At 42.3% G+C, this 25,472-nt stretch overlaps 1 protein-coding gene across 5 annotated transcripts in view; it reads left to right on the top strand.

The window, feature by feature from the left end:
* LOC133897545 (ABC transporter G family member 1-like) overlaps window positions 1-21,813 on the top strand; it is a 39,066-nt gene extending 17,253 nt beyond the window's left edge. Inside the window, exon 8 of one of the 5 annotated variants that reach the window (XM_062338307.1) lies at window positions 21,051-21,813. In XM_062338307.1, the coding sequence (XP_062194291.1) occupies window positions 21,051-21,719 (669 nt within the window). In that variant the 3' untranslated portion in view covers window positions 21,720-21,813. Of the gene's footprint in view, window positions 1-235; window positions 416-2,194; window positions 2,265-3,751; window positions 3,866-10,536; window positions 10,645-21,050 lie in introns of those variants that run through there. The other 4 variants (XM_062338310.1, XM_062338309.1, XM_062338311.1 and 1 more) reach the window with 4 other exon arrangements.
* Window positions 21,814-25,472: the final 3,659 nt, after the last annotated feature.

Below are 25,472 nucleotides of genomic sequence, written 5' to 3'. Positions count from 1 at the left end.
ATTACTAACTTAGCATGCTCATGAGGTGAAATATAAAATTGAGTGAACCACGCTGATCTAGCAGTGATTTGTAGGATTAATTGAAGTGCTCAGACTTCATAAACCTCTTGGCCTCTTGGATTTGAAGTTAGCTGATGCTCAAAATTAAAGTAGGTTCACCTAGTTTGTTGCTATCTCATATCTACCTAGTTTTTTTTTATTGACCTTTTGCTTGGGAAACAAAATTGTGGAACAGGCACAAGACAAACAAGAAAATCGTAATTATATGCACCAAATGCATGCATTCCAAGACGCAGAGCAGAGCCTTTTCACGTGTATCGTCAGGTTATCAGCTACTGAAATTAACCAACTCAAAATATCTGAAAGTATTTCCATGAAAATATTTGCGGTTGAAAATTAACACTTACAAAAAAATTTATCTATCAACTTATTTTGACAACAGTTCTCGACACGGTATGGTAAAAAAGAATTTGTAACAGCCTAAAATCCTAAAACGAAGAAAATATAAAACTTTTTCAAAAGAAATTAAAAAAATTGCAAAATTAAATAATCCTAAGTGCATATGTCTATATATTTGATTGCTTAATTTTGTGAGCTAGTATGTATATTTATATTTGGTATATACGTTGTATAAGTATAATATACATGTATATGTACATGAGAGGAAAAAGGAAAAGCTTTTAGAATGAAATAGGCCGAAGCCCACCTCTCTTCTCCTCTTCTCTCATTTTTGACCCAATCCAACTAGCCCAGTCGTCACCTTCTCTTCTCCTTTCTCTGGGCCGTAGCTCATCCCGCTTGTTTGGCCCACCCAGTCATCCTCAACCTCCAGCTCTCCCTCTCCCTCGATCTCTCGCATCGTCGAGCTGCGCCATCGGGGAAATCCAAGCCTGCCATGGGCCAAGGAGCAAAACCAACACACATATGAAGGAGAAGGTCTTCTAGAAGCTCACCAACTATAGATAAGCAAGAATCATGGTTAAGGATGTCTTATCTTCAATGGATTTGAGTTCAAACCAAGTTCAAATCAACCCTATCACCGTTCAAATCGAGCCCAAATCACCCACGAGCCCTATCTCTTCTAGGTATATAGGCAACCAAGATATATTCCCTGGAGCATCCCAAAGCAGCCATCGATTTTAGAGCTTGAGAGCCGCCGCATAGCTTCATCCGTCGCTGTGTCGGTGAAGGAAGCCACCGCCGTTGATCCCGGTCGTCGTAGCCCAATTGCTGCACCCAAGGGTTTTGCTAGCACCGTAGGAGTGCAAGGAAGCTTCCAGAGGCAAGATTGATCGTCGATTGTCATCGGAGCTTCATCCAAGGCACTGACCGAGGAGAACTGCCACTATGTGCCGTCGCCGACCTAGCTAGAGTCTTCCCCCGAGCTTCAACAAGAGTCTTGGTGAGTCCCCCGTGAGCATGTGTTCCAGTTCTGTCGCTTGCCGTTGAGATTAGGTCACCGGAGCACCGTTCCGGTGAGGGTCCGGTGATGCACCACCGCGGAAGCTGTCTCCGCCACCGTGCCACCGTTTATATGAGAGTTGAGTGCTATGAGCCATCCGATCCAGAACCAATGGCTCCGATTAGATTGACCATACCATTTCGGTAGCCAATCATGAAGTGCCATGTGGCGTTCATAAATCCAGTCAGCTCGATACCATGTCATCTTGCCACATCACCTGGCCACGTCAGCGTTTCTGCTTACGTGTCAAGCCACCTCAGCCCGTAGTGCCCAATCCACTTTTGTTTTTCTTTTTAATTGTTTTAATTCCTTTGATGATGTCATAATAGTTAAATGTTAAGCAAAAAATAGTTTTTAGTATTAAATAATTCTGAAATAATAATAATAAATATGTAATTAATTTATGAAAATGTTTTATAGGTTCATTTAATTCTGTTTAATAGTTTTAAATAGTTTATAATTCGAATAAATGCTATAAAATCATAGATGGCTTTGGAAAATTTTTAGAAAATTCCTAGCAACATAATTTCATATGTTGATAATCTTTTTAGTCCTGTTTTAATCTTTAGAAAATCATAACTTGTCAACTGTAGCTCAGTTCTGACCTGTTCTTTCACTGAATTGTCCAAAATAGTGTAATCTTGTGAGTGATGATGTTTGTTGTGTGATATTTGGTTCTTGTTGGATCTTGGTGTTTTTGTGTTGTTGTTTTTCTACGTATGTTGCGAGTAGACGCCAACATTCAGGAGGAGCTAGAAGGTCTGCAGGATCAGGATTTTGAAGACCCAACTTAGTTTAGTGAAGGCAAGTTGTATTCTTGATCATTTTTATCATAGTTTTACAAATATTTTGTTTTATAAACATGCATACTAATAAATTATTGGGAATCCGAAGAGTTAAGCTTTACTCTAGTTTTCCCCTTATCATCCTTGTTGCTATAGTATGGTTTTGGGTTATGGATGGGTAGATGATACTTAGCCTTGCTTCTGGGATGGTGATCACTGTAACTACTCTAAAAAAATGATAATGGTCCTATGCAACAATGATAAAATATGATGAAATTTTTTTTAGCAACATGGTTTAGGGATTTGAACAGGTGGTATGATGAGAGGTATGGTTAGGAAAGTGGTAGTCTTGCTCAAATATAAGGACCGGTTTGTGCGGTAACCTTTCTGTGTTTATAGTACAATCACAAGCCTGGTATGGGACGGTCCTAGCCAAATAATTTGCTTATTCTCAGCATAGTGTAGACCAAGTAGAAGAGCGGTGAATGGACAATGTCTTCAGATCCGAAAGGTGTAAGAGGGAGCTTTCGTTGTTGAGGTGGAATCACGTGGCAGTGAAACCTTAGCGGGTAGACATATTCTGAGAGGGGGTATTGTAAAGGTTTTGTAGTGAATTCCTAGCGCATACCTCAGTAGTGTGTAAGAGTTCTCCGCGGGCCAACGGATGCTTGGCAAAATGGGATGAAACATCTTATGGATAAAGTATAACCTCTTAAGAGTTAAAACTGAATATTCAGTCGTGCTTATGATCATGAACGGTACTAAAAAACTACCATAATTATAACTTGATGTTTTGGTTAGTCGGGTCAACTGTGATGGAGGGAATCATAGTTGAGGTTGGTCAATCATAGCGGTGGGAACTATGATTGAGGGTTCAACCTTAGTTGATGGAACTTTGGTTGAGGTGTTAGTTAGTTGGTTAAGTCAAGATGGATGGAATCTTGAGGTTGTTTGTTATTCACTTAATTATTATTTATTTTCAAATATTTTTACTTAAATACTTATTTATGCAAGAGAGCCATATTAGCCTTATTCTTGTCAAGCCTTCATATGCATATTATTCCTTCACAACTTGCTAAGTATGACAAGTGCTCACTTTTGCTATCACCAAATACTCAGTTGGAGAAGGTATCGAGGAGTACGTTGAAGGTCGATCGTTCTAAGATGCTTTCTACGCCCATGATGCATGTGGAAGAGTCGTAAAGGATTAGAGTCTTTGTAGTTCATTTAGTTCCGCTAGAGAGTTTAATTGGTTCTTCAACCCTTGAAGGTCACTTTGTGTTGGGATTGATTCCTGGGCTCAGCACATAGATGAGATTGGTTTGTTTTTGAACCGATCTCGACAGAGGTGGTGTCCGAGCCATATCGACCTAGAACGTAGCCTTAGATAGCTGGTCAACCCTAAAAAGAGGAACTTTGGAAAGAATAAAAGCTATGATTAAAGTCCCCTTACCCTCTCATCTAGTAAGGTTTACTTACCCTCCTCTTGTGCTCAAACCTACAGATGGAGTCAGATCTCAACGAAGTTTGCCATTCCAATAGATTGCGCCAAGGGATCTTACCAAGGATTCTATGGGCCTTACTTACCGACATGAGACACTGAAAGGAGCTGATGTACGAAGGAACAAGGCAAGCCAACCGCACGGAATGGTCCGTCACCATCTTCGTCTATGGATGCCATGCACATAAGGGAGAGTTCAAAGTGGCACGCACCTACAGTTATAACATGGGCTGCCGGGGCCACCCGTCACACTCACTTAAGACCTCATGAGTTATGGAGGTTGTCCTCACGAAGCGAAGAAAGATGGATGCCGCACCATCCACATTGGCCATGGAACAGTCGAAGTTGACATGTGAGATGGAGGAGGCTGACTCTCCATATGGACACATTGAGACCCCCTGCCCATAGAAGGTGACAAGACCCTCTTGCGCTTCTTCTCCTCCTGATGGTTCTTCAACTTGAATTCGACCGTGAGGGAGGTGCTTAATAGCCTATTGAAGTCGGCGAACTCATGTGCTGAGAGGTGATATTGCATCTTGGAGTTGAGGCCGTTCACAAAGCGGTATTGCTTTCGCTCATCGGTGTTAGCCTCATCCTGAGCATACTGTGCAAGGTGGTTGAACACCTGCATATACTCCATCACCGATCTGCTTCCTTCCTTGAGGTCCATAAACTCCCACCTCTTAATCTCCATAAGGCCCTTAAGAATATGAAAGTTGTGGAATGCCTAGCGGAACTCTGCCTAAGACACCCAGTGATTGGCAGGTGCATGGCTAGAAGGTTGGACCACCAAGCGCCCGCCGCACCCTAAAGATGATGGACGACAAAGATCATCTTCTCAAGGTCCTCACACCTGAGGAGAGCGAGCTTCTGCTTGATAGTCCTGAGCTAGTGGTCAGTATCTAGAGGATCCTCAATCCACGTGAAGGTGGGCAGCTAAGTTTGAAGGAAATCGACGAATTCATCGTGGCGTCTGGCCCCACTCCTCCTTGAGGGGTCGTGTTGTGCACAAGGGCCTCGAGGAGAGCAGTTTGAGCTTGGCTATTTTGCTCTATCTGCATCAGGACATCCGCCATACTTAGTGATGGAGGCGGTGGAGGGTTGTTCTCATTCGAATCCTCAGGAAGATCTCCCAAAGTACCACGGGTTCTCATCCTACGGTGATGATAAGATGAAAACAGTAACTCTATGACTGTTGCAAATAGAAAAAAGCATGCTCATGACTTAGAGTGCATCATTTCAAAATACTTTTACACCCTGCAGAGGGTACTCTTTTACCTATAGGACTATCCGGGTCCCTCTCCCTACCTACGCAGGGGAACTCCACATCCGGGCAGGACAAACACCACTAACATCGCCTAACTCATCCAACCAACACCATCAACCCATCATTATGATAATTGTGCAAGGAATTAAATCCTATGCTCATGAACGATGAACCATTTCACCGCTCGACTTCTACCAAGGACCTAAGCACTTGCTAAGCATCACGAATGACATTTTAAGTTAGATAACATCATATTAAACCCAAGCTACAAGGATACGAATCAATAATTATTCAAGACAGGAGAATTAGTGCATCAACATAGGTTCTACCCATCATAAACCCGACATCGACTCGAACTCATGTATAACATACATAAAACGTAATTTATCACATATGACGCATATGATCCAAATTAATGGAAGAAGTATGCTTAGATGCTTGCCTTGCTGCTAAGGTGACTGTCTAATTCTACCCGTGCATCACTCATAGAATTCGGGGAGATTGGCATCATCTTCAACCATGACAGGGTCACACACCGGTTCTTTGTTCACTAAACAAGAACGGTGTAATGATGAGCATGAATAAAGTGCAGCATAGTATGTCACAATATGCATATAATGAAATGCCATAAAATATGCTTTATAATGCAAAAAACACATCTTTCCTAGATGGCACTAATCATAACATGAATTGTCCAAGAGGTTTCATAATTTTATGACATGGTATTAATTAACTATGATCTAATCAAGAAAAAAACATAATTAATTAATTAATTTATTATCAATAGTATTTTCTTGAGTTCCAACATTTTTAGCCTGTAGTTCATATGCATACAAAGCTAACACAATTAGTTTTATGATTTTTTGAGTTCGTATGAACTAATTATGAAATTTACAAGCTAGCAGCATAAAAGAAAAGGCCTGATGAACAGTAACCCCAGAGTCTCTGGATTTTTCTCTGGACTTTTCGGCCTATGGAGTCTCCGAAAAATTCTCCAGACACTTCGGATTTATCCGGACTCTCCAGATTTTTATCCAGACTTTTCGGATTTCTGCAGGAAAGCAGTTCTTCGTGGGAAAAAATTGCTGATTTGATTTGCGAGTCTCTCCCAACCAAAGGGGAACATGTTTGAGAGAGTTTATAGATTCTAGAACTCATTCAACAACCTAGGAACTCAATTTCTAACTCAAATCTCACCTAAATCCTCTAAATTGCTCTGAAGTTCAAGAATTCAAGAACTTCACAACCCTAACTCAAAATTCGAAATCCAACCATCCAAAATATAGATTCTTGCCATGGATGCTTAGGGAACTTACCCAAGGGTCCTTGCCGCAGTTGGTGTTTGCCTAATGACAAAGAAAATAGAGGAAGTCGCTCGGGAGGGGAGAACACTGATGATTGTGAGGAACCGTCCAAATGGAATTCTAATTAATCATCAGGAGGATCATTATTCACAATCACAACCTCGACGATTAATCAGAATACCATTCCGGTAGTCCCGGCACGTGTTTTGTGCCCAGGATCGGAACACATGCCTTCCAACTCAAATATCACAACACAGTTTAATAGAGAGCAAGTAATTAAACTGGATTACAATTATTAAACACGCAGCTGCTTCCACAATTTACAACAAAAGAAGAACAGCAACAACTAAGCAGCGGAAGAAAAACCTATACAACAAAAGAGTATGGAGCCGTATGCCCTTAGGCTCCATACCAAAAGCGTCGGAGTTCGGAGTAGAATGTGCTACTCCTGCCCGCCACCCGGATCGGCAGGCAAAAAGTAGCCGAAAACTGCCTCTTCCTCGCCGACCTGTGAACCTGAAAACAACTTAAGGGCAGCACCCCTTAGTACGAAGGTACTAGCAAGTCTTACACAGTATGAGTATATATATTCTCGACTCCAAGGATCATGCATTTAAAGCTGTAGCAAGGATTAAGACATGTTTAAGTTCATTAAGCGGTAAGCAACCTAGACTCTAGGTGTAAGCAACTGACTTAACCAACCACCGACTCAAACTCTGCCAACCAACTGACCACAACAGATATGTAAACAAGTGTATAAAAGTAAACCATTACCACCAAACCACCGACCACATACCGACCAAACCACCCCAATCCAACCATGCCACAACCCATATCGAAACTCTACGACCAAAATATGGTCGCTCGGTGGAGATAAGCGATAGCGATGCTCATGACCGAGAGCGCGGCAGTTCGAACTGATTATACACCCTGCAGGGGGATACTCCTGGACCCACACGACACAGGGACCATACGGCTTGTGCCACCCGGTAAGATGCGCACAAGGGGGTACCCGTGACAACCTTTCCCAACCAGGCCCAACCATGTGGATCAACCATAGCTCGGCGAGACGGTATTAGAACTACTCCTCGAGCAAACTAATACCGCTAAAAGCCCGGACTCAAACCGGACTCACACCATCTATGACGAGGCCCACATGACCACGTCTGCGAAGGTAATCGGCTCGCCTACCATTATATCAGCATGTGGTGAGTAAGGTATGTGCTAAAACCGACTACACCGATGATCGGTGCTTAACCGGTGCAAGCGGTCTACGGTGTCCGGGTTCCCTCCCCGAACTGCCTGAGGACTCCTCGTGAGCAGATGACACCCCTAACACCGCCCACACCTCGTCTCAACTCACCACTCACCAAACCGACTCATCATCAACACAACCATAAGTGTGAACAAGTAATAAGTCCTAGGCTCGCGACAACGGTGGACGCCGTCGTCGACTTCTACCGGAAAGCCTAAGTACCACTAAGCATAGCGAACTAAAATTAGACCGCGACGACACCACTAGGCTCCAATGGAATAACTCATGACACGTGACCGAAATGGAAGAATGCATAGGCATAGGTTCTACCCAACTCGGAACCCGACACATGCAATGTATACATAAGCGTAGATAACATATTAGATTTTCAAGTAGACACGGTGCAATATGATAGATGCTTGCCTTGCTGCCCTAGCTGCTGCTCACAGCTACCCGAGTCACGATCACCACTGCGGGAACCTCCGGGTACAGCCTCGTTCGCCGGGTCGAAGTTCACTAAAAGAATAATCGCGTGCAATGATGAGTATGAAAGCCATGCAACAACGGAGGTGACATGCATTATGCCTTGCGCTTAAAACATCAAATATTTCCTAATTGCAATTAGCGTTAACCATTTAAACATTTCCTGAAATACTTTAAAGCATAAACCAAAGCTTAAACCAAACTGGAAAGTTAATTATGCTTAACATGAGGGTGTATATTTTACTGATCAGGAAACAATTTAGCAAGATTCACAAAATTGGATTCATCAATTTTGGAGCTACCAAGATTTAATTATGAATTATCAAAGCTTAAACATGCTTCATTTATTCAATAATTCCCTGAACACATTTCATGGCTGCTGGTATTTTTAACATGTAGATAATGATCATATAAGCCTAACAAAACTGGTTTCATGAATTTTGGAGTTATATACATTTTTCTACGCATTATACAAGCTATCAGCCGATTTACCAATTAAACAAATATCCAATTTCGCATTTTCCGATTTTTCTCTAATATTCAAATGGGCCCACGCCTTTTTCTACCGACACCGGCCCAGCCCCAGCTACTGACCGGTGGGGCCGGCTCCCTTGACCGAAGTCAAAATCGGCCACTGCAGCTGCGCGCGCGCCACTGGAGGACGGCCGGCGGCTCTCGCGGTGGCTGCCGGCGGCGAGCGGCAGCCTGCACGGCTTGGCCGAGGGCAAAAATGGCATTAGCGCGAGCACGCGATCACAGTGGGGGCACACGTCGACGCCGGCGACGGCCGGAGCACGGCGAGCGGCGGCGAGGGCAAAACTAGCACGGCGGCGGCACGGCTTTGACACGCCGACGGCGAACGGCGACGCAATAAGCCCGGCCGAGCACACCAATACGTTCTATGTGAGCGCGTAGAGCTAACGGCTCGCTTCCCGACCGACGAGCTCGATGGCGGCCCGACCGGCGGCGTGCGTGGGGAGGCGGCGGCGATTCAACCACCGCGGAACACCGCGCCGGCGACGGGACAGAGAGAAAACGGCGCGCGCATAAGGTGTACAGGAGCACGGGGAAGCTCACCGTGCAGCGGGTTAGGTCGGTGAGGCTGTAGAACAGCGGGGCGACGGAAGACGGCGGAGCTCGGTTGCCGTCGTCGGGGAAGAAGGCGCGGGCGGCTCCAATCCGCGCGGGAAACGGCCGGGGAAGGAGGGGAAACGGCGGAGGAGCTCGGGGCGCTCCTCCCTGCGGCTCCACGGGGCTCGGGCTCGACGGAAACTGTCAACGGCGCGGTGACTCTTGCCAGCGGCCGATGCTTGTGCGAGTGCTCTGCGCTCTGCTTTTCGGCCGCGCGAGAGAAGGAGCAGAGAGAGAGATAAAGTAGAGAGCGGGGAGGGGAGGATAAGGACTGGGGCTGATCTTTCGGCCGGCAACGTGGAGGTGGCCACCGAAGTCAAGGATGGCGGCGCCGCATTGCTTTGTGAGAGCGGGAGAAGGGGGAGCAGAGGCGGTGTGCGTGCGAAGGGGATGACAGGTGGGGCCGATGAACAGTAACCGCCAGGCAAAAAAATATCTTCACTACTTTGGTTATCAAGGTGGAGGCCTTACTGTGGTCTAAAAATTGTGGAACAAATTTTGTTGGCTTCTATAAATCATGAACAATCCATTTTACCTTGTTTGACCCAAAAAGCTTGCACCAAATTCAAATGAAAATTCTCCAAAGAGGCAAGCTTTTCTAACTTGTGTTAATTTTTATGCCTTTAAAATAATTCCCAAAAATTTGGGAAAATTCATTGATATTCTCCTCTAGGCACCTACTAATTTCTAAAATTGCTTCCAACCCTATGTTGTATAGAAATATGGTGAGTTGCTTAACAATGCATCAACTAATATTGATTTTTACAATTTATTTAATTAAAAATTGCATGCCTAAAATTGCTCAAAACCAAGCAAATGATGCTAATGACGTCCATTAGCACTTAATTATATGTTTTGGAAATTCTGGGCCATGACAATGATCCTCGTTCTTCAACCATGAACACCAAAAGGCATCAAAATCATCGTGAATCCTTCAGGAAAACGAAAATGAATTGGATGGATAGGAAGCTCATGAGCTAGGAAACACGTGGATAGCACATGCATACCTCGACTTCGAATCTTGATGGTGAAATCCAAGGGAGATGAGAGAGCTTGAGAGGGGAGTGAGAGGAGGAGCTCCTCTCTTTGTCTTGGCCGATTGAGGAAGAGCGAGAGCACGGGAGTGGAGTGAGGGAGAGAGAGAGGGAGTGGGCTTTTGCCCATGTGGAGAGAAGGAGAGAGTGGTTGGCCCACTCTGGTGGGGCCCATGTGTTAGAGAAAGAGTCCATTTTAACTCATCCGATTGACTCAAATCGAAGTGCTCTGATGTGCGAAAATTAATTGCTCCAAAATTAATCATGACCCTAATGATGCATAATTAGACTTAATTACGTTATTACGATTCCAGGATGTGACAATTCACTCCTACACCAATGTCACCCCTAAGCAAGAGAGCTCGCTCCAAACCTCTCACCAACTCAGGATCAAAGTACATAGATAGTGACTCGGATGGAGAACCCCACCTTCTCTACTAGATAGGGAGTCCCCTGTTAGAGTAATAGAGATCAATCAGTAGTGTTGTTTAGGTTGTTTTGGAGTTTTGGTTCTTATGGATCTTTTTGTTTGTGAGTGTCAGATGTGAGTTGTAGGATCGCCCTTAGGCACCCTGTTTGCATCCACATCTTAGAAGTATGGATGATAATAGTAATAAATACAATAAGAGTTTTTTTTAAGTAAAACCAAGCTCTACAACATAGACTTCTTCCTAGAATCTCATGCCTTCCTCTTATCTATGCTCTTCTCTGCTAGATGGTCAACACCAAGAGCAACATCAAAAGTAGTGGCAACAGCCAGAAATCCCGCCTCCACCACCACCTCCGATGACTATGGAGAAACTTATGGTTAAGCAAACCCAGATCTTAAGGGATGGCCCAAGCAATAACCAACATGTAATAGACTACTCAGAATCAGCCGTCACTACAGCCCCACTACCACAACCAATCTAAGTTGGGGGAATTCATGAGGACTAAGCCACCCACATTCTTCCACACCACTGAGCCGCTTGATGTAGATGATTGGCTTACAATAATTCAGAAGAAATTGTTGATCGCCCAATGCAACGATCGTGAGAAGGTTCTGTATGCTGTACATCAGCTCATCGGTCCTACAGCTGACTGGTGAGATGCTTCCTGCAATTCCCATGAGGACCTGGAGTTAGTCACTTGGACAGAATTTAAGGAAGCTTTTTGCCGCCATCATGTGCCGCAGGCACTATTGCTATGATGAAGAAGGACTTTCGCTACCTGAAGTAACGGTCCATGTTAGTGAATGAGTATGTCAACAGGTTTACTCAACTCTCAAGGTATGCAATAAAGAATGTAGACACTGACGAGAAGAAACAAGAGCGTTTCTTGGACGGATTGGTTTATGGGATGCAAGCTTAGTTAAGCACCCATAACTACCTGGATTTTCAGCACTTGGAAAACAAAGCACTGGTATTGGAAGACAAACGTCGTATGCTCAGTAAAGATTGTAAGAGAAGAATGGTTTCACAAGGACAACACTCAGTCAGTAACTCTCGCATACGCACCCAGGGATAGCAGCAGTCATCCACTTAGTTTGGACCTCAAGCACCAGCACCTTGTCCTGTGAACCAGCAGTCTTTCTCCAACACCAGCTACAACACACCAGCCCCTGCCAAGAACCCTAACCCACAAGCCTCAACTGGACGTGCATGTTTCAACAGTCATGAGATTGGACATTATGCCAATCAGTGTCCTAAGAGGAGGCAAAACCAGACACCGGTTCCATTCATCTTGGACACACCAACGAAGACACCTGATCCAACTCAGAACCGTAATCAGTATCAGACACCTGCACTGCCCAACAGAGCTCAACAGAACCATGTAAAGGACATGTGAACCATGTCTCCATAGAAGAAGCTTAGGATGCACCTGATGTTGTGCTCCATATGTTCTTTATCAACTAAGCCCCTCACCTATTTTGTTTGATTCTGAAGCCTCGCATTCGTTCATTACATCCAAATATATGGCCAAGCATAATTTGCCAATAACAACCTTGAAACATAAGATGCTAATTAGCTCACCTGGTGGAGAAATGAGAGTTAGTCTCATCTGCCCTAAGTTATACCTTAAATTAAGGTGGTTAGAATTCCCAGCCAATCTCATTGTCTTGGAATCAGATGGAATCGATGTGATCCTTGGAATGGATTGGTTAGAAAAGTTCAAAGGAGTGATAGAGTGTGCTAGAAGGGCAGTCACCTTGGAAGACAAAGAAGGTGTCAAGGTAGAGTTCATGGCAGACACACCATCAGCAGAGCAATGCAAGTTGAACCATCTTGAAGGATTGACAGTGGACTAGATACGAATAATATGTAAGTTTCCAGACATGTTCCAAGATGAACTGCTTGGTATGCCACTAGACTGAGATATTGAGTTTGTAATTGACATTATGCCTGGAACTGTGCCTGTAGCTAAGAGACCCTATAGGATGCCCGCTAACAATCTAGCCAAACTAAAGAAGCAAATACAAGAGTTGTTAGAGAGGGATTATATTCACCCTAGTACCTCGCCATTGGGAGCACCTGTGCTCTTTGTGCAAAAGAAAGATAGAAGTCAAAGGATGTGCATAGATTATCGAGCACTTAATGATGTCACCATAAAGAATAAGTATCCCTTACTCAGAATCGAAGATCTATTCAACCAACTTACCGGAGCTCGAGTGTTTTCAAAGATAGACTTAAGGTCAAGCTATCATCAGCTAAAGATTTAGAAATCGGATATACCTAAGACAGCATTCATCACCCGATATGGATTGTATGAGTCTACAGTCATGTCATTCACATTAACTAATTCCCCGGCTTACTTCATGTACCTCATGAATAAAGTTTTCATGTAGTATCTGGATAAGTTCGTGATAGTGTTCATTGATGACATACTAGTTTACTCTAAGAGTGAAGAAGAACATGAGGAACATCTAAGAATGGTTCTGGGAAAGCTTAGAGAACATCAACTGTATGCTAAGCTTAGCAAGTGCGAGTTTTGGTTAATAGAAGTGTCATTTCTTAGACACATTCTATTTACCGGAGGAGTTGCAGTAGCCTAAGCAAGGTGAAAGATGTGTTAAATTGGAGATCACCTACTAGTGTTACAAAAATGAGAAGTTTTCTTGGTTTAGTAGGCTATTACCATTGCTTCAAAGAAGGATTATCGAAGATAGCCAAGCCACTCACAGAATTGCTAAAGAAGGAAAACAAGTATGAATGGACAAACGCTTGTGAAACAAGTTTCTATGAGCTTAAGAAAAAGTTAACTACAGCTATAATGCTAGTGTTGCCTGGTATTCAGAAGAACTTCGATATACTGTGATGCATCTCGACAATGTCTTGGATATGTTTTGATGCAGGAAGGACAAGTGGTAGCGTACGCTTCAAGAAAGTTGAGGACTCATGAGAAGAATTATCCAACTCATAACCTGGAGTTAGCAGCAGTAGTACATGCTTTAAAGATATAGAGGCATTATCTTCTTGGGAAAAGATGTGAAGTATACATAGATCATAAGAGCTTGAAGTATTTATTCACCCAAACAGATCTTAACTTGAGGCAATGAAGATGGCTAGAATTGATCAAAGATTATGATGTAGGAATCCATTATCACCCAGGAAAAGCAAACGTGGCTGCAAACGTGTTAAGTCGTAAAGCATACAATACTATGACTATGTTGCAAGAAGCTCAACTGACTTTGTCTGAAGAATTCCGACATCTTAACCTAGGTTTTGTCACTGATTTAGAGTTAGTAACCATGGAAGTGGAACCTACTTTGGATAAGGACATCTGAAAGGGACATGCAGAAGATGAAAATATCAAAGGATTAAAGAGAATATAAAAGCAGGAAAAGCCCCAAAATTCTCGAAGGATGAGAAAGGCATAGTTTGGTTTGGCAAGCGCATCTGTGTACCGGACCAGAAAAAGCTTAAGAAGATAATCTTAAGAGAAGCTCATGAGTCAGCTTACTCTATTCACCCAGACAGTACTAAGATGTACCAAGATTTGAAGGACCGCTATTTGTGGCCTGGTATGAAGCGAGAAATAGCCGAGTATGTGGCAGTGTGTGATGTATGTTAGCATGTGAAGGCAGAACATCAGAAACTAGAAAGACTGCTATAGCCTCTGAAGATACCAGAATGGAAGAGGGAGGAAATTGGGATAGATTTCGTAGTCGGTTTACCTCGTACCTAATCAGCCTATGATTCAATATGGGTCATTGTGGATCATCTCACGAAGGTAGCTCATTTTATCTTGGTCAAAACAACTTATAAAGGAGATAAGTTAGCAGAGTTATATATATCTAGGATTGTGTGCCTACATGGAGTTCCAAAGAGAAGAGTGTCGGATCGAGGGACCCAATTCACTTCAAGATTTTGGTAGAAACTTCATAAATCATTGGATACGAAGTTGAATTTTAGCTCAACATATCATCCATAGACAGATGGACAAACAGAAAGAATAAAACAAATATTTGAGGATATGTTGTGAGCTTGTGCTCTTCAAAATCGTAACAGTTGGGACAAGGACTTGCAGCATGCAGAATTTTCATATAACAACAGTTATCCGTCCAGTTTACAGATGACCACATTTGAGGCATTATATGGAAGGAAGCATAGAACACCCCTGCATTGGAGTGAGACTGGAGAAGGTCAAGTGTTTGGACCAAAAATAGTCAAGGAAGCTGAGGAGCAAGTCAAGGCAATACGACAAAAGTTAAAGATAGCCCAATTGAGACAGAAGAGTTATGCGGATAACCGACGCTGAGAGTTAACTTTCAAGGTTAGAGATTATGTGTATCTCAAGGTCTCACCTTTATGAGGACTTTTCCATTTTAAGGTTAAAGGCAAGTTGGCACCTAGGTACATTGGACCGTTTAGAGTGAGTGCTAGACATGGAGAAGTGGCCAACTAGTTGGAACTGCCACCCAAGCTGGAGGATGTGCACAATGTGTGTCATGTATCACAGTTGAAGAAGTGTTTGCGAGTACCAGAGGAATGATTACCCTTGGAAGAAGTAGAACCACAAGAGGATTTGACCTATTCGGAGTATCCCGTCAAGATTTTGGAGACGGTTGAGCGTGTGACTCGGAGAAAGGTCATACATATGTGCAATGTACAATGGATTCACCACATTGAAGATGAAGCAACCTGGAAATGAGAAGAAGAGCTAAAGGAAGACTTTCCTCACTTGTTTGGGGATCAGCCTGAATCTCAGGGATGAGATTCCTTAAAGGGGGTAGGTTTTGTAACAGCCCAAAATCCTAAAACAAATAAAATATAAATCTTTTTCAAAAGAAATTAAAGAATTTGCAAAATTAAATAATCCTAAGTGCATATATGTGTACATATTTGATTACTTGATTTTGTGAGCTAGTATGTATATATATATATGTGGTATATATACTGTATAAGTTTAATATACATGTGTATATACATGAAGGAAAAAGGAAAAGATTTTTGAATGAAATAGGCCGAAGCTCACCTCTCTGACCCCTCTTATCTCAGTTTTGACCTGATCCAACTAGCCCAGCTGTCACCCTCTCTTCTCCTTTCTCTGGGCCACAGCCCATCTCGTTTGTTCAGCCCACCCAGGCATCCTCAACCTCCAGCTCTCCCTCTCCCTCAATCTCTCACGCCACCGAGGTATGCCACTGGGGAAATCCAAGTTGGCCATGGGCCAAGGAGCAAAACCAACGCACATATGAAGGCGAAGGTCTTCTAGAAGCTCACCAGCTACAAATAAGCAAGAATCACGGCCAAGGATGCCTTATCTTCAATGGATTTGAGTTCAAACCGAGTTCAAATGGACCCTATCACCATTCAAATCAAGTCTGAATCACCCAAGAACACTATCTCTTCTAGGTATAAAGCATCCCAAAGCAACGATCGATTTTAGAGCTCGAGAGGTACTGTATAGCTTCATCTGCCGCCGCATCGGTGAAGGAAGCCACCGCTGTTGATCCCGGTCGTTGTAGCCCAATTGTTGCCGCCGACGGTTTTTCTAGCACCACAGGAGTGCAAGGAAGCTTCCAGAGGCAAGCTTGATCGCCGATTGTCACCAGAGCTTTGTCGACAGCGCCGACCAAGGAGAACTAGCTAGAGTCTTCCCCGAGCTTCAACAAGAGTCTAGGTGAGTTCCCATAAGCATGTGTTCGAGTTTCGCTGCTCACTGTCGAGTTTGGGTCACCGGAGCGCTATTCCTTTGAGGGTCCGGCGATGCGCCACCGCGGAAGCTGTCTCCACCATTGTGCCACCGTTTCGATGAGAGCCAAGTGTTGTGAGCCATCCAATCCAGAACCAAGGTTTGAGATTAGATCGGCCATAACCTTTTGGTAGCCAATCATGAAGTGTCACGTGCCTAGTAAGCTTTTGTTTTTCTTTTTAATTGTTTTAATTGCTTCGATGATGTCATAATAGTTAAATATTGCACAATAAATATTTTTAGTATAGAAATAATTTTCAAAAATAATAATAAATAGTAAATTAATTTCTGATAATATTCTAAAGGTTTATTTAATTCTGTTTAATAGTTTTAAATAGTTTTATAATTCAAATAAATGCAAGAAAAATCTAGAAAAATCCTAAAAAAATCATAGATGGCTTTGGAAAAATTCAAGAAAATTCTTAGCAACATAATTTCATCTGTAGATAATCTTTTTAGTCCTATTTTAATCTTTAAAAATCATAACTTTTCAACTATAGCTCCGTTCTTGTGAGGACCTATCCAAACAGTATTCAAATTAATCATCAGGCGGATCATTATTCATAATCCAACCTCGACGATTAACCCAAATACCATTCTGGCAGTCCCAGCACGTGTTTTGTGCCCAAGGATTGGAGCACATACCTCCAACATAGTGCATCACAACATAGCTTAATAAAGAGTAAGTAATAAACATTTATATTACAAATATTAAGCATGCAACAAGTTATCACAATTTACAGCAAAAGAAAGATATGAGAAGACTAAAACCTGCTCAACTCCTAACCAGCAAAAGAACTAAGCAGCGGAAGACTAAAAGCTATACAACAAAAGGATATGGAGCCACATGCCCTTAGGCTCCATACCAAAACACTGAGTTCGGAGTAGAGTGTGCTACTCCTGCCCGCCACCCTGATCGGTAGGCACAAAGTAGCCAAACACCGCCTCTTCCTCGCCGACCTGCGAACCTGCATCAACTTAAGGGCAGCACCCTGAGTACGAAGATACTCGCCAGTCTTACACAATATAGAGCACATATATATAGCTCAACTCCAAGGATCATGCATTGGCTAGTAGCAAGGGTTAAACATGGTAAGTTAATTAAGCGGTAAGCATCCTAGGCATAGGTGTGAGCAACTAACTTAACCAACACACATGAAACTACCCTGCCATAACCAACAACTAAGCATATATAAAAGTAGCAACAAGTATATCAATTTGAACAAATGCCAACTCGAACCACCAACCACCATACCCAGACCATAATCACATGCCCAACCATCAACCTCATGCCATAATCCACAAACCACAACGAGAACTTTACGACCGGGTGTAGATGAAACAATAGCATGCTCATGACCGAGAGTGCGGCAGTTCGAACTGTTTATACACCTTGCAGGAGGATACTCCTGGACCCACACGACTCGAGGATGATACGGCTTGTGCCACCCGCTAAAGTGCACACAAGGAGGTACCCATGTCAACCTTTCCCAACCAGCCCGAACCGTGTGAGGCATGCATCGCTGGGCGCGGCGATACTAGAACTACTCCCGGAGCAAACTAGTATCGCTTACAAGCCCGTCCGCTCACACCGTCGATGTTCACGCCCACAAAGCCACAACTGCAAAGGTATTCGGCTTGCCTTACCATTAGATCGGCATGTCATGAGTAAGGTAAGTGCTAAAGCCAATAACCCCGACGATCGGCTTTAAACGATGCAAGCGGTCTATGGTGCTCGGGTTTCCTCTCCTGACCTACCCCCTGGACTTTCCACCGAGGCAGACAACACCCCTAACATCGCCCACATCTCGTCTCATACTCACCATTCACCAACCATCTCACCATCAGCATGCATTTGTAATCATTAGTAATCCCTATGCTCGCGAACAACGGAAAATACCGTCGTTCGACTTCTACCAAAAGACCTAAGCATTACTAAGCATGTATATCGTACTCGTGCCTAGACATAACACCATCTCTATGCTACAAGGAAATTACTTGAACAATTGACCAAGGTAGAAAGATGCAAGCGGTATAGGTTCTACCCAAAGGTACCCGACACATGCATACATATATAAGCATATTCATCAATTGAGACTTTCAAATTTGACATGGGTGAAATATGTTAGTTGCTTGCCTTGTTGCCCCGGATCAGAAAGGTGGGGTGCCTCCGGACCGCCCTCGCTCGTCAGGATCGTCAGATCGGCATTCTCTAAAAAGAATAACGCGCGCAATTCCATGAGTATGGATGAAATGCAACAATTCATGCCATAAGATGCACAAAACATGAATTGTCCAAGTGGTTTCACAATTTTCGGAGATAGTATTGATTATCGGTGATTTAAACAAGCGGAAACATATTTAATTAACTCATCAATTATCAAAAGTATTTTATGGAGTTCCAACACTTTTAACACGTAGTTCATACTCATACGAAGCTAACGCATCTGGTCTCACATCGTTTGGAGTAAGGATGAATTAATTATGAATTTTACAAGCATCTACGCGTCTGATGAACAGTAACTGCGGACCCTTCGCACTTTTTTGTGGAGGTTCCAAACTGCGGAACCTCCGGACAATTTTTCGGAGGTTCCGGACTTTTCAGAATGCTCCTATTTGAGAGAAAATTTTGCCAAATCGATTTACGATCTTTTCCACTCCAAAGGGGGATTTGTTTGAGAGAGTTTAGAGAGTCTAGAACTCAACTAACCACCTAGAAACTCAATTCCTAAATCAAATCTCATCTAAATCCTCATTTTGGTCCAAAACCTCAAAAACTCATGAATTTTGCTAAAACACGAAATCGACCAACCAAATCATAAATTCTTACCATGGGAAGCCTAAGAGACTTACTCAAGATGCTTGTGGAGTTGGGTGACCGTCGGGAAGTGGAGGAAATGCTCGGGAAACGAAGAATTCCGGTGTTCTTCTTGTTTTAACCGTAAACACCAAAATGAGCCAAGAACGACTTAAATCCTCCGGGAATTCAAAAATGAATTGGATGGATGAGTAGCTTATGAGCTCTAGAATGCAATGGTACCACATGGTTACCTCCAATCCTTCTCTAGAGCTCGGATTTTGGAAGAAATAGAGAGAAGGCTTGAGAGGGGAGTGAGAGGGAGAGGGAGCTCGGGTGGGGATGTGGGGGAGAGTGAGGAGGAGAGAGAGTGGGCAGGTGGGGGCTGCCACTTGAGTGGTTGGAGAGTGGGTGAGGCGTGGGGTCCATGTGTTAGAGAAATGAGTCTATTTTCGTTGCGAATTCAATTCTTTTCTCCCCCGGATTTCTTTCTCTCATCCAAATGATTTCAAACGAATTGCAGTAATATTTCAAATTATAATTACACAAAATTAAACATAATGCTTAAAAAGCATGATTATGCTTAATTGCGTGATTAAGAATTTGGGACATAACAGTTCTGACTTGTTCTTTCGCTGAATTATCTAAAATAGTGTAATCTTGTGAGTGATGATGTTTGATGTGTGATTTTTGGTTCTTTTTGGATCTTGGTGTTTATGTGTTGTTGTTTTTCTACGTATGTTGCGAGTAGATGTCAACTTCAGGAGGAGCTAGAAGGTCTGTAGGATCAGGATTTTGAAGACCCAACTAAGTTCAGTGAAAGCAAGTTATGTTCTTGATTATTTTTATGCCAATTTTACAAATGTTTTGTTTCATAAACATGCATGCTATAAATTATTAGAAATCCCAAGAGTTAGGCTTTACCCTAATTTTTCCCTTATTATCTTTGTCGCTATAGTATGGTTTTGGGTTATGGATGGGCAGATGATGCTTAGCCTTGCTTTTAGGATGGTGATCATGGTAACTACTCTACTAAATTGATAATGGTCGTATGCAACAATGATAAAATATTATGGAATAAATTTTTTTAGCAATATGGTATAGGGATTAGAGCAGGTGGTATGATGAGAGGTATGGATGGGGAAGTGGTAGTCTTGCTCAAATCTAAGAACTAATTCGTAGGATGACCTTTCTGTGTCTACAGTACCACTACAAGTCTAGTATGAGACAAGCCAACCCAAGTAATTTGCTTATTCTCTATATGGTGTAGACTAGTTAGAAGAGCGGTGAATGGATAATATCTTAAGGTCCAAAAGGCGCAAGAGTAGGCTTCTGTTGTTGAGGTGAAATCACACAATAGTGAAACCTTAACGGGTAGACATGTGTTGAGAGGGGGCATTGTAAATGCTTTGTAGTGGATTCCTATCGCACACCTTGGTTGTGTGTAAGAGTTCTCCGTCGGCCAATTTGGATGCTTGGCAAAACGAGATGAAACGTCTTGTGGTTAGTCGAGCCAACTGTGATGGTGGGAGTTATAGTTGAGGATGATCAATCATAGTGGTGGGAACTAAGATTGAGGGTTCAACCTTAGTTGATGGAACTTTGGTTGAGACATTAATTAGTTGGTTAAGTCAATATGGATGGAATCTTGAGGTAGTTTGTTATTCACTTAATTATTATTATTTTTCAAATATTTTTACTTAAATACCGATTTATACGAGAGAATCATATTAACCTTATTATTATGAAGCCTTCATATGTCTTCATATGGATGCATAGTACAAGTCATTAAATAGGATATAATATATGCCCAAATGTGCCAATCCTCTCATTTGTGATCTTGTTTATGGTACCCAGATATTCAGGAGCGAGAGACTGAACGGACATTACGGTGTGTCGACATTTGTGATATCAAATTCTCTGTCAGCCACACCATATCTTGTCTTCATCGCTGTACTACCTGGTGCAATAGCATACTATCTTACTGGTCTACAGAGAGGAATTGACCATTTCGCCTATTTTACTCTTGTGCTTTGTTCGTGCACAATGCTAGTTGAGGGCCTTATGATGATAGTAGCCGCTATCGTGCCAGACTTTCTTATGGGTACCATCACTGGTGCTGGAATACAAGGTCTTATGTTGCTTAACTGTGGATTCTTCCAAATGCCTAGTAAACTGCCAAAGATAGTATGGAAGTACCCAGTCTCCTACATCTCTTTCCATAAGTATGCACTCCAGGGATTTTACAAGAATGAGTTCTTGGGTTTGGTACTCCAAAATAACCAAGAAGGAGGAGACAAAACGATTAGTGGTGAGCAAGTTATCACTAAGTTATTTGAAGTGGAGATGGGGCACTCAAAATGGGTGGACCTTGCAGTGCTATGTGGAATGGTTGTAACCTATAGGCTGCTCTTCATAGTAATTATTAAGGTTCTCGACACCATCAAGCCCATGTTTAAGGGTGCAAGAGTTATGAGTCCTGTTGTATGTACTTGTGGCGTCCAAAATCCTTGTACCCATTTATAATATCTTTCTGCCAGTAATGTATCAAGGTGTAGCTAGCATGTCCTATCCATCAAAAGATGTAAACATTATTGATTAAAAACAGTTACTAGAATAACTCCTTTATCAAGTTATCTACTACATCGTGTGTTGCAATGTTGTCAGACGTATGTTGGTGAAAACAGAGCATTTGTGATTATCTGCCAGGAAAAAAGATCGGCAAACTATCTGAGCTGATAGTACTTTGAAGGACAAGGCGATTTGTTGAGTGTAGATGGTTCATCTCAAGGAATATCCCAAATTTTAATCATGTCCAAATAAATTAAAAATTGGAAAACAAAAATAATAATTTTCCTGAAGTCTCGAAACTTTTGTCAAAGAATAAAAGAATTTGTATAGTTAAGCATGAGTTCATAACAGATGAAAAATATTTGAGCAATTCAAAATGGATTAAAATGACTCCATGATTCTTTCTTCAATTTTTTAAATGTCTCCGCTAAATTCTAAATTCACATTCTAGAATTAAATATAATAGAAATACACGAGACGTGACAAACAACAAAAAAATGAAATGTATTTTATAGATGCCAAATGCACTCAAGGGTGCAGGGCAGAGCCTTTTTCATGCTTATCTGCCAATGATTATCCGTCACACTTAAAATATGTAAAGTATGTAAATAGGAAATACTCTGAAAAATTCCCTTAATTGACTACACTTTGTTGTACAACACTTAATACATTGTTTTCTTTTGCAATGTCATTTATGACTTATTTTATTTATTTTCACAATAGCTCTCATCGCAACAAAGTAAAAAAAAAAAAAACCTTAACTATACAAAATTTTGTAGTACAGTTATCAATATTCATTTTCCGTCACATTTTTTGTGAGTTTTTTTAAAGCGGTAGAGTACCAATTAATTCACCGTCGATCTCTGTGAAAAAAGACATTGGAATGGATCGGGAACAACTTGAGTGCTCCTAGAAGCATTCGGGAGCAGGGCGCGTCCTGCGGAAGAAGACAAGACAACAAATGCTGCAGGGCATAAAGAAACAAAGAAACGGAAAGTGGTTATGTTTGTTTCCTCTCATAGGTGTTCACTAGATTAATATTTGGTGAATATCCATTGTCTAGTTGGTAAATTATTCACTGTCTAGTGCCCCCCTATCTCTCAGTTTTACAAGAATAAGGGGTGATGGCAAATCTCAAACAAATAGAAGCCTGTGCTAAGAGTAGAGTAGGGTGGAACCAGCGTCCCTTTTCTGCACATACAAGTGTTTACTCGCTGTGCGTCTAAGATGTGGCTCTTAGGGTCACATGTCAGTGAGACATTAGTAGCTTATTGTGAATAATTGAATATATTAGATTTGAGCACACATGTCAGTGAGATAACCTCGGATTCTAACCTTAACTCACGCAGGCAGCTGCAACACTCCGTGTTTTTATTAGTATAATATGGGTATGATAATAAGTGGAAATGAAAATCTTTTATAAAATGGCTCAAAATTAAAACTTGATAGTAAAAGTAGCTCAAACTTCTCAACTTATCTCTAATTAAAAAGTCCTAAAATATGAAACTGTGCATAAACATGTTCATATGCATATTTGTAGTTCATTTGAATTCCCTGGGATTTATTCAATTTGTATGTGTAAGGTTTGAACTTGAAACTAATACATAGTTCAAACCATGTTTGAATAATAAATAGCTCTAGGCCGAAAACCCATCAAACCATCCAAACACTGCGGTCCAGCCCAATTCATCTTCCTCTCCTTTTTCTTAGTGCAACCCAGCAACGGCCATGCCCAACCAGCAACCGGCAGCCAGAACCTTCACCAAAACCACAGCAGGCCTTTAAACCATAGTGGCTGTCGCGCGGGATCCGTAAACCAGGTGATGCCATCTCCTTCCTCCCGCCAGCAGTTGGAGCAACGACCCGAGTCACCCGAGCTGGGTTGCCCTAGGAAATCACCTCTTGTCTCTTTATAAGGCACAACCCTTGATTGCTTTTCCCATCACCGCCGTCATTTTCATCCCCAAGAAAGAGAAGGGGGAAACAACTTGCATCTTCGTCGACTCCAGCTCCGGTCGGCGCGCCGCCGCACGTGCTGCCGCTACGGTAATCTCCTTGAGCACCTCCGAAGCTCCCACAAATGCTGATCACGATGGTGATCTTTGTTTGCTCCTCCAGGCTTTGGACCAATAGGAACCGACAGAGATTCGTTCCAGCCTAAAACTTCTGCCATCGGTAAGGTAACTACTTTTCCAGTGAGTTTCTAGGCTGCCCTGTTCCATTTCCATCCTATCCTTTGCACGCCATAACCATCTGCAATTTCTTGGATGTTTAAGTGAACTTGAAGCCGGGAGAGCTTGAATTCGTCAAGAACAAGATAGTCATTGCAATACTCGATTTGTAGCCCGTAAACTTGAATTCGTCCATTCTAAAATGTACATTCCCACCAAAAAAACCTAGAAGAACTCACCCAAGGTTCTTGTTGTAGTCGAAGACCATCGGGTGGAGAAGAAATTGATGGAAGAAGCTCGAGGAAGAGATGAACAAGTGGCTGAAATTTCAGAAAAGAGAGGTGTGACAAAATCGGTTGCCAATCCTTCAAATCTCCATGCATGCAGCAAAAACTTGGAGGAGTTGGAAACTAAGGAGGGGAATGTAATGGTATAACATGCATACATTCGTTTAGCTTCCTTAGGGCAGATTCCTAAGGAGGAGAAATGAGAGAGTTTAAGAGGGAGGAGGAAGAAGGAGCTGCTGTCCTCTCTGCTAGTTTGGGTGTGGGGAGGGAGAGAATGAGGGAGGGGTGGGGCTGCTGTAGCCCAAAGAGAGGAAGGTGAAGGTGGTGAGGCCAGCCAGCTAGGTGGATCCCACATACAAAAGAGATAAGTATTTTTTATAGAAATTCTATTCCTTATCTCCTCTTTGGCCGCACCGCGCTGTGCTCTGCTCTGTGTAGTTTGGCCGAGAGAACGGGTGAATAAGAGAGAGAGAGAGAGAGAGAGAGAGAGAGAGCAACGAGAGAGAGATAGAGACTAAGAGATGGAGGGATAAGGGCGATGGCTGTTGTCTCTGGAAGCTGCTCAGCGGCATGACTCGACGGTCGGTCACGATAGTCAACAATGGTGGCGACCAACAGACGAGTAGAGAGCAAAGGGAATGACCAGAGGACCAGATGAACAGTGCCCGATGTTAGAAAAAGATCTCCCTCATTTCTGATCCAAAAGAAAGCATTCCCAAGCTCCAAAATTTGTACGACATATTTTTTGTGATACTATAATTCATGTGCAACCCAAATTAATTGGTTTGACCCAAAAAGATTGAGCTAAATTCCAATTAAAATTCTTCAAAGTTGCAACCTTTTTCTAACTTGCTCCAATTTTTAAGGCCTCAAAATAAAGCCCTAAAATCTGGGAAATATCACTAATATTCTTCATAAGCCATGGTCTTTCTATTTTTTTTTCAAGCCCTAGGTTGCATAGTAATTTTATTTCTTTACAACGCATCACTTTCCACTAAATTTATCAATTTATATTTAATTTCTTGAATTAATTACTTGCTCAAAATTTCAATTATGATGCTAATGATGCTCATGAATGTTTAATGACATTCTTAATGATTCGGGATGTTACAATAGCTGCACACGAGGCCATCATTCTCCTCCCTAAGGGTAAATGTGTCATTTCTATGGGTCAAATGAACGTCAGTGGCTAGGAAAGAATGAAAATTAGAAACAGTGGCAAATAAGGAAATTCATTTCATGAGATAACA

This window comes from Phragmites australis, chromosome 17 (assembly GCF_958298935.1).
Source record: "Phragmites australis chromosome 17, lpPhrAust1.1, whole genome shotgun sequence".
In the NCBI taxonomy this organism is placed as follows: Eukaryota; Viridiplantae; Streptophyta; class Magnoliopsida; order Poales; family Poaceae; genus Phragmites; species Phragmites australis.
The sequence above is the reverse complement of the archived record's forward strand: the minus strand, read 5'-3'. Positions and strand labels throughout refer to the sequence as shown.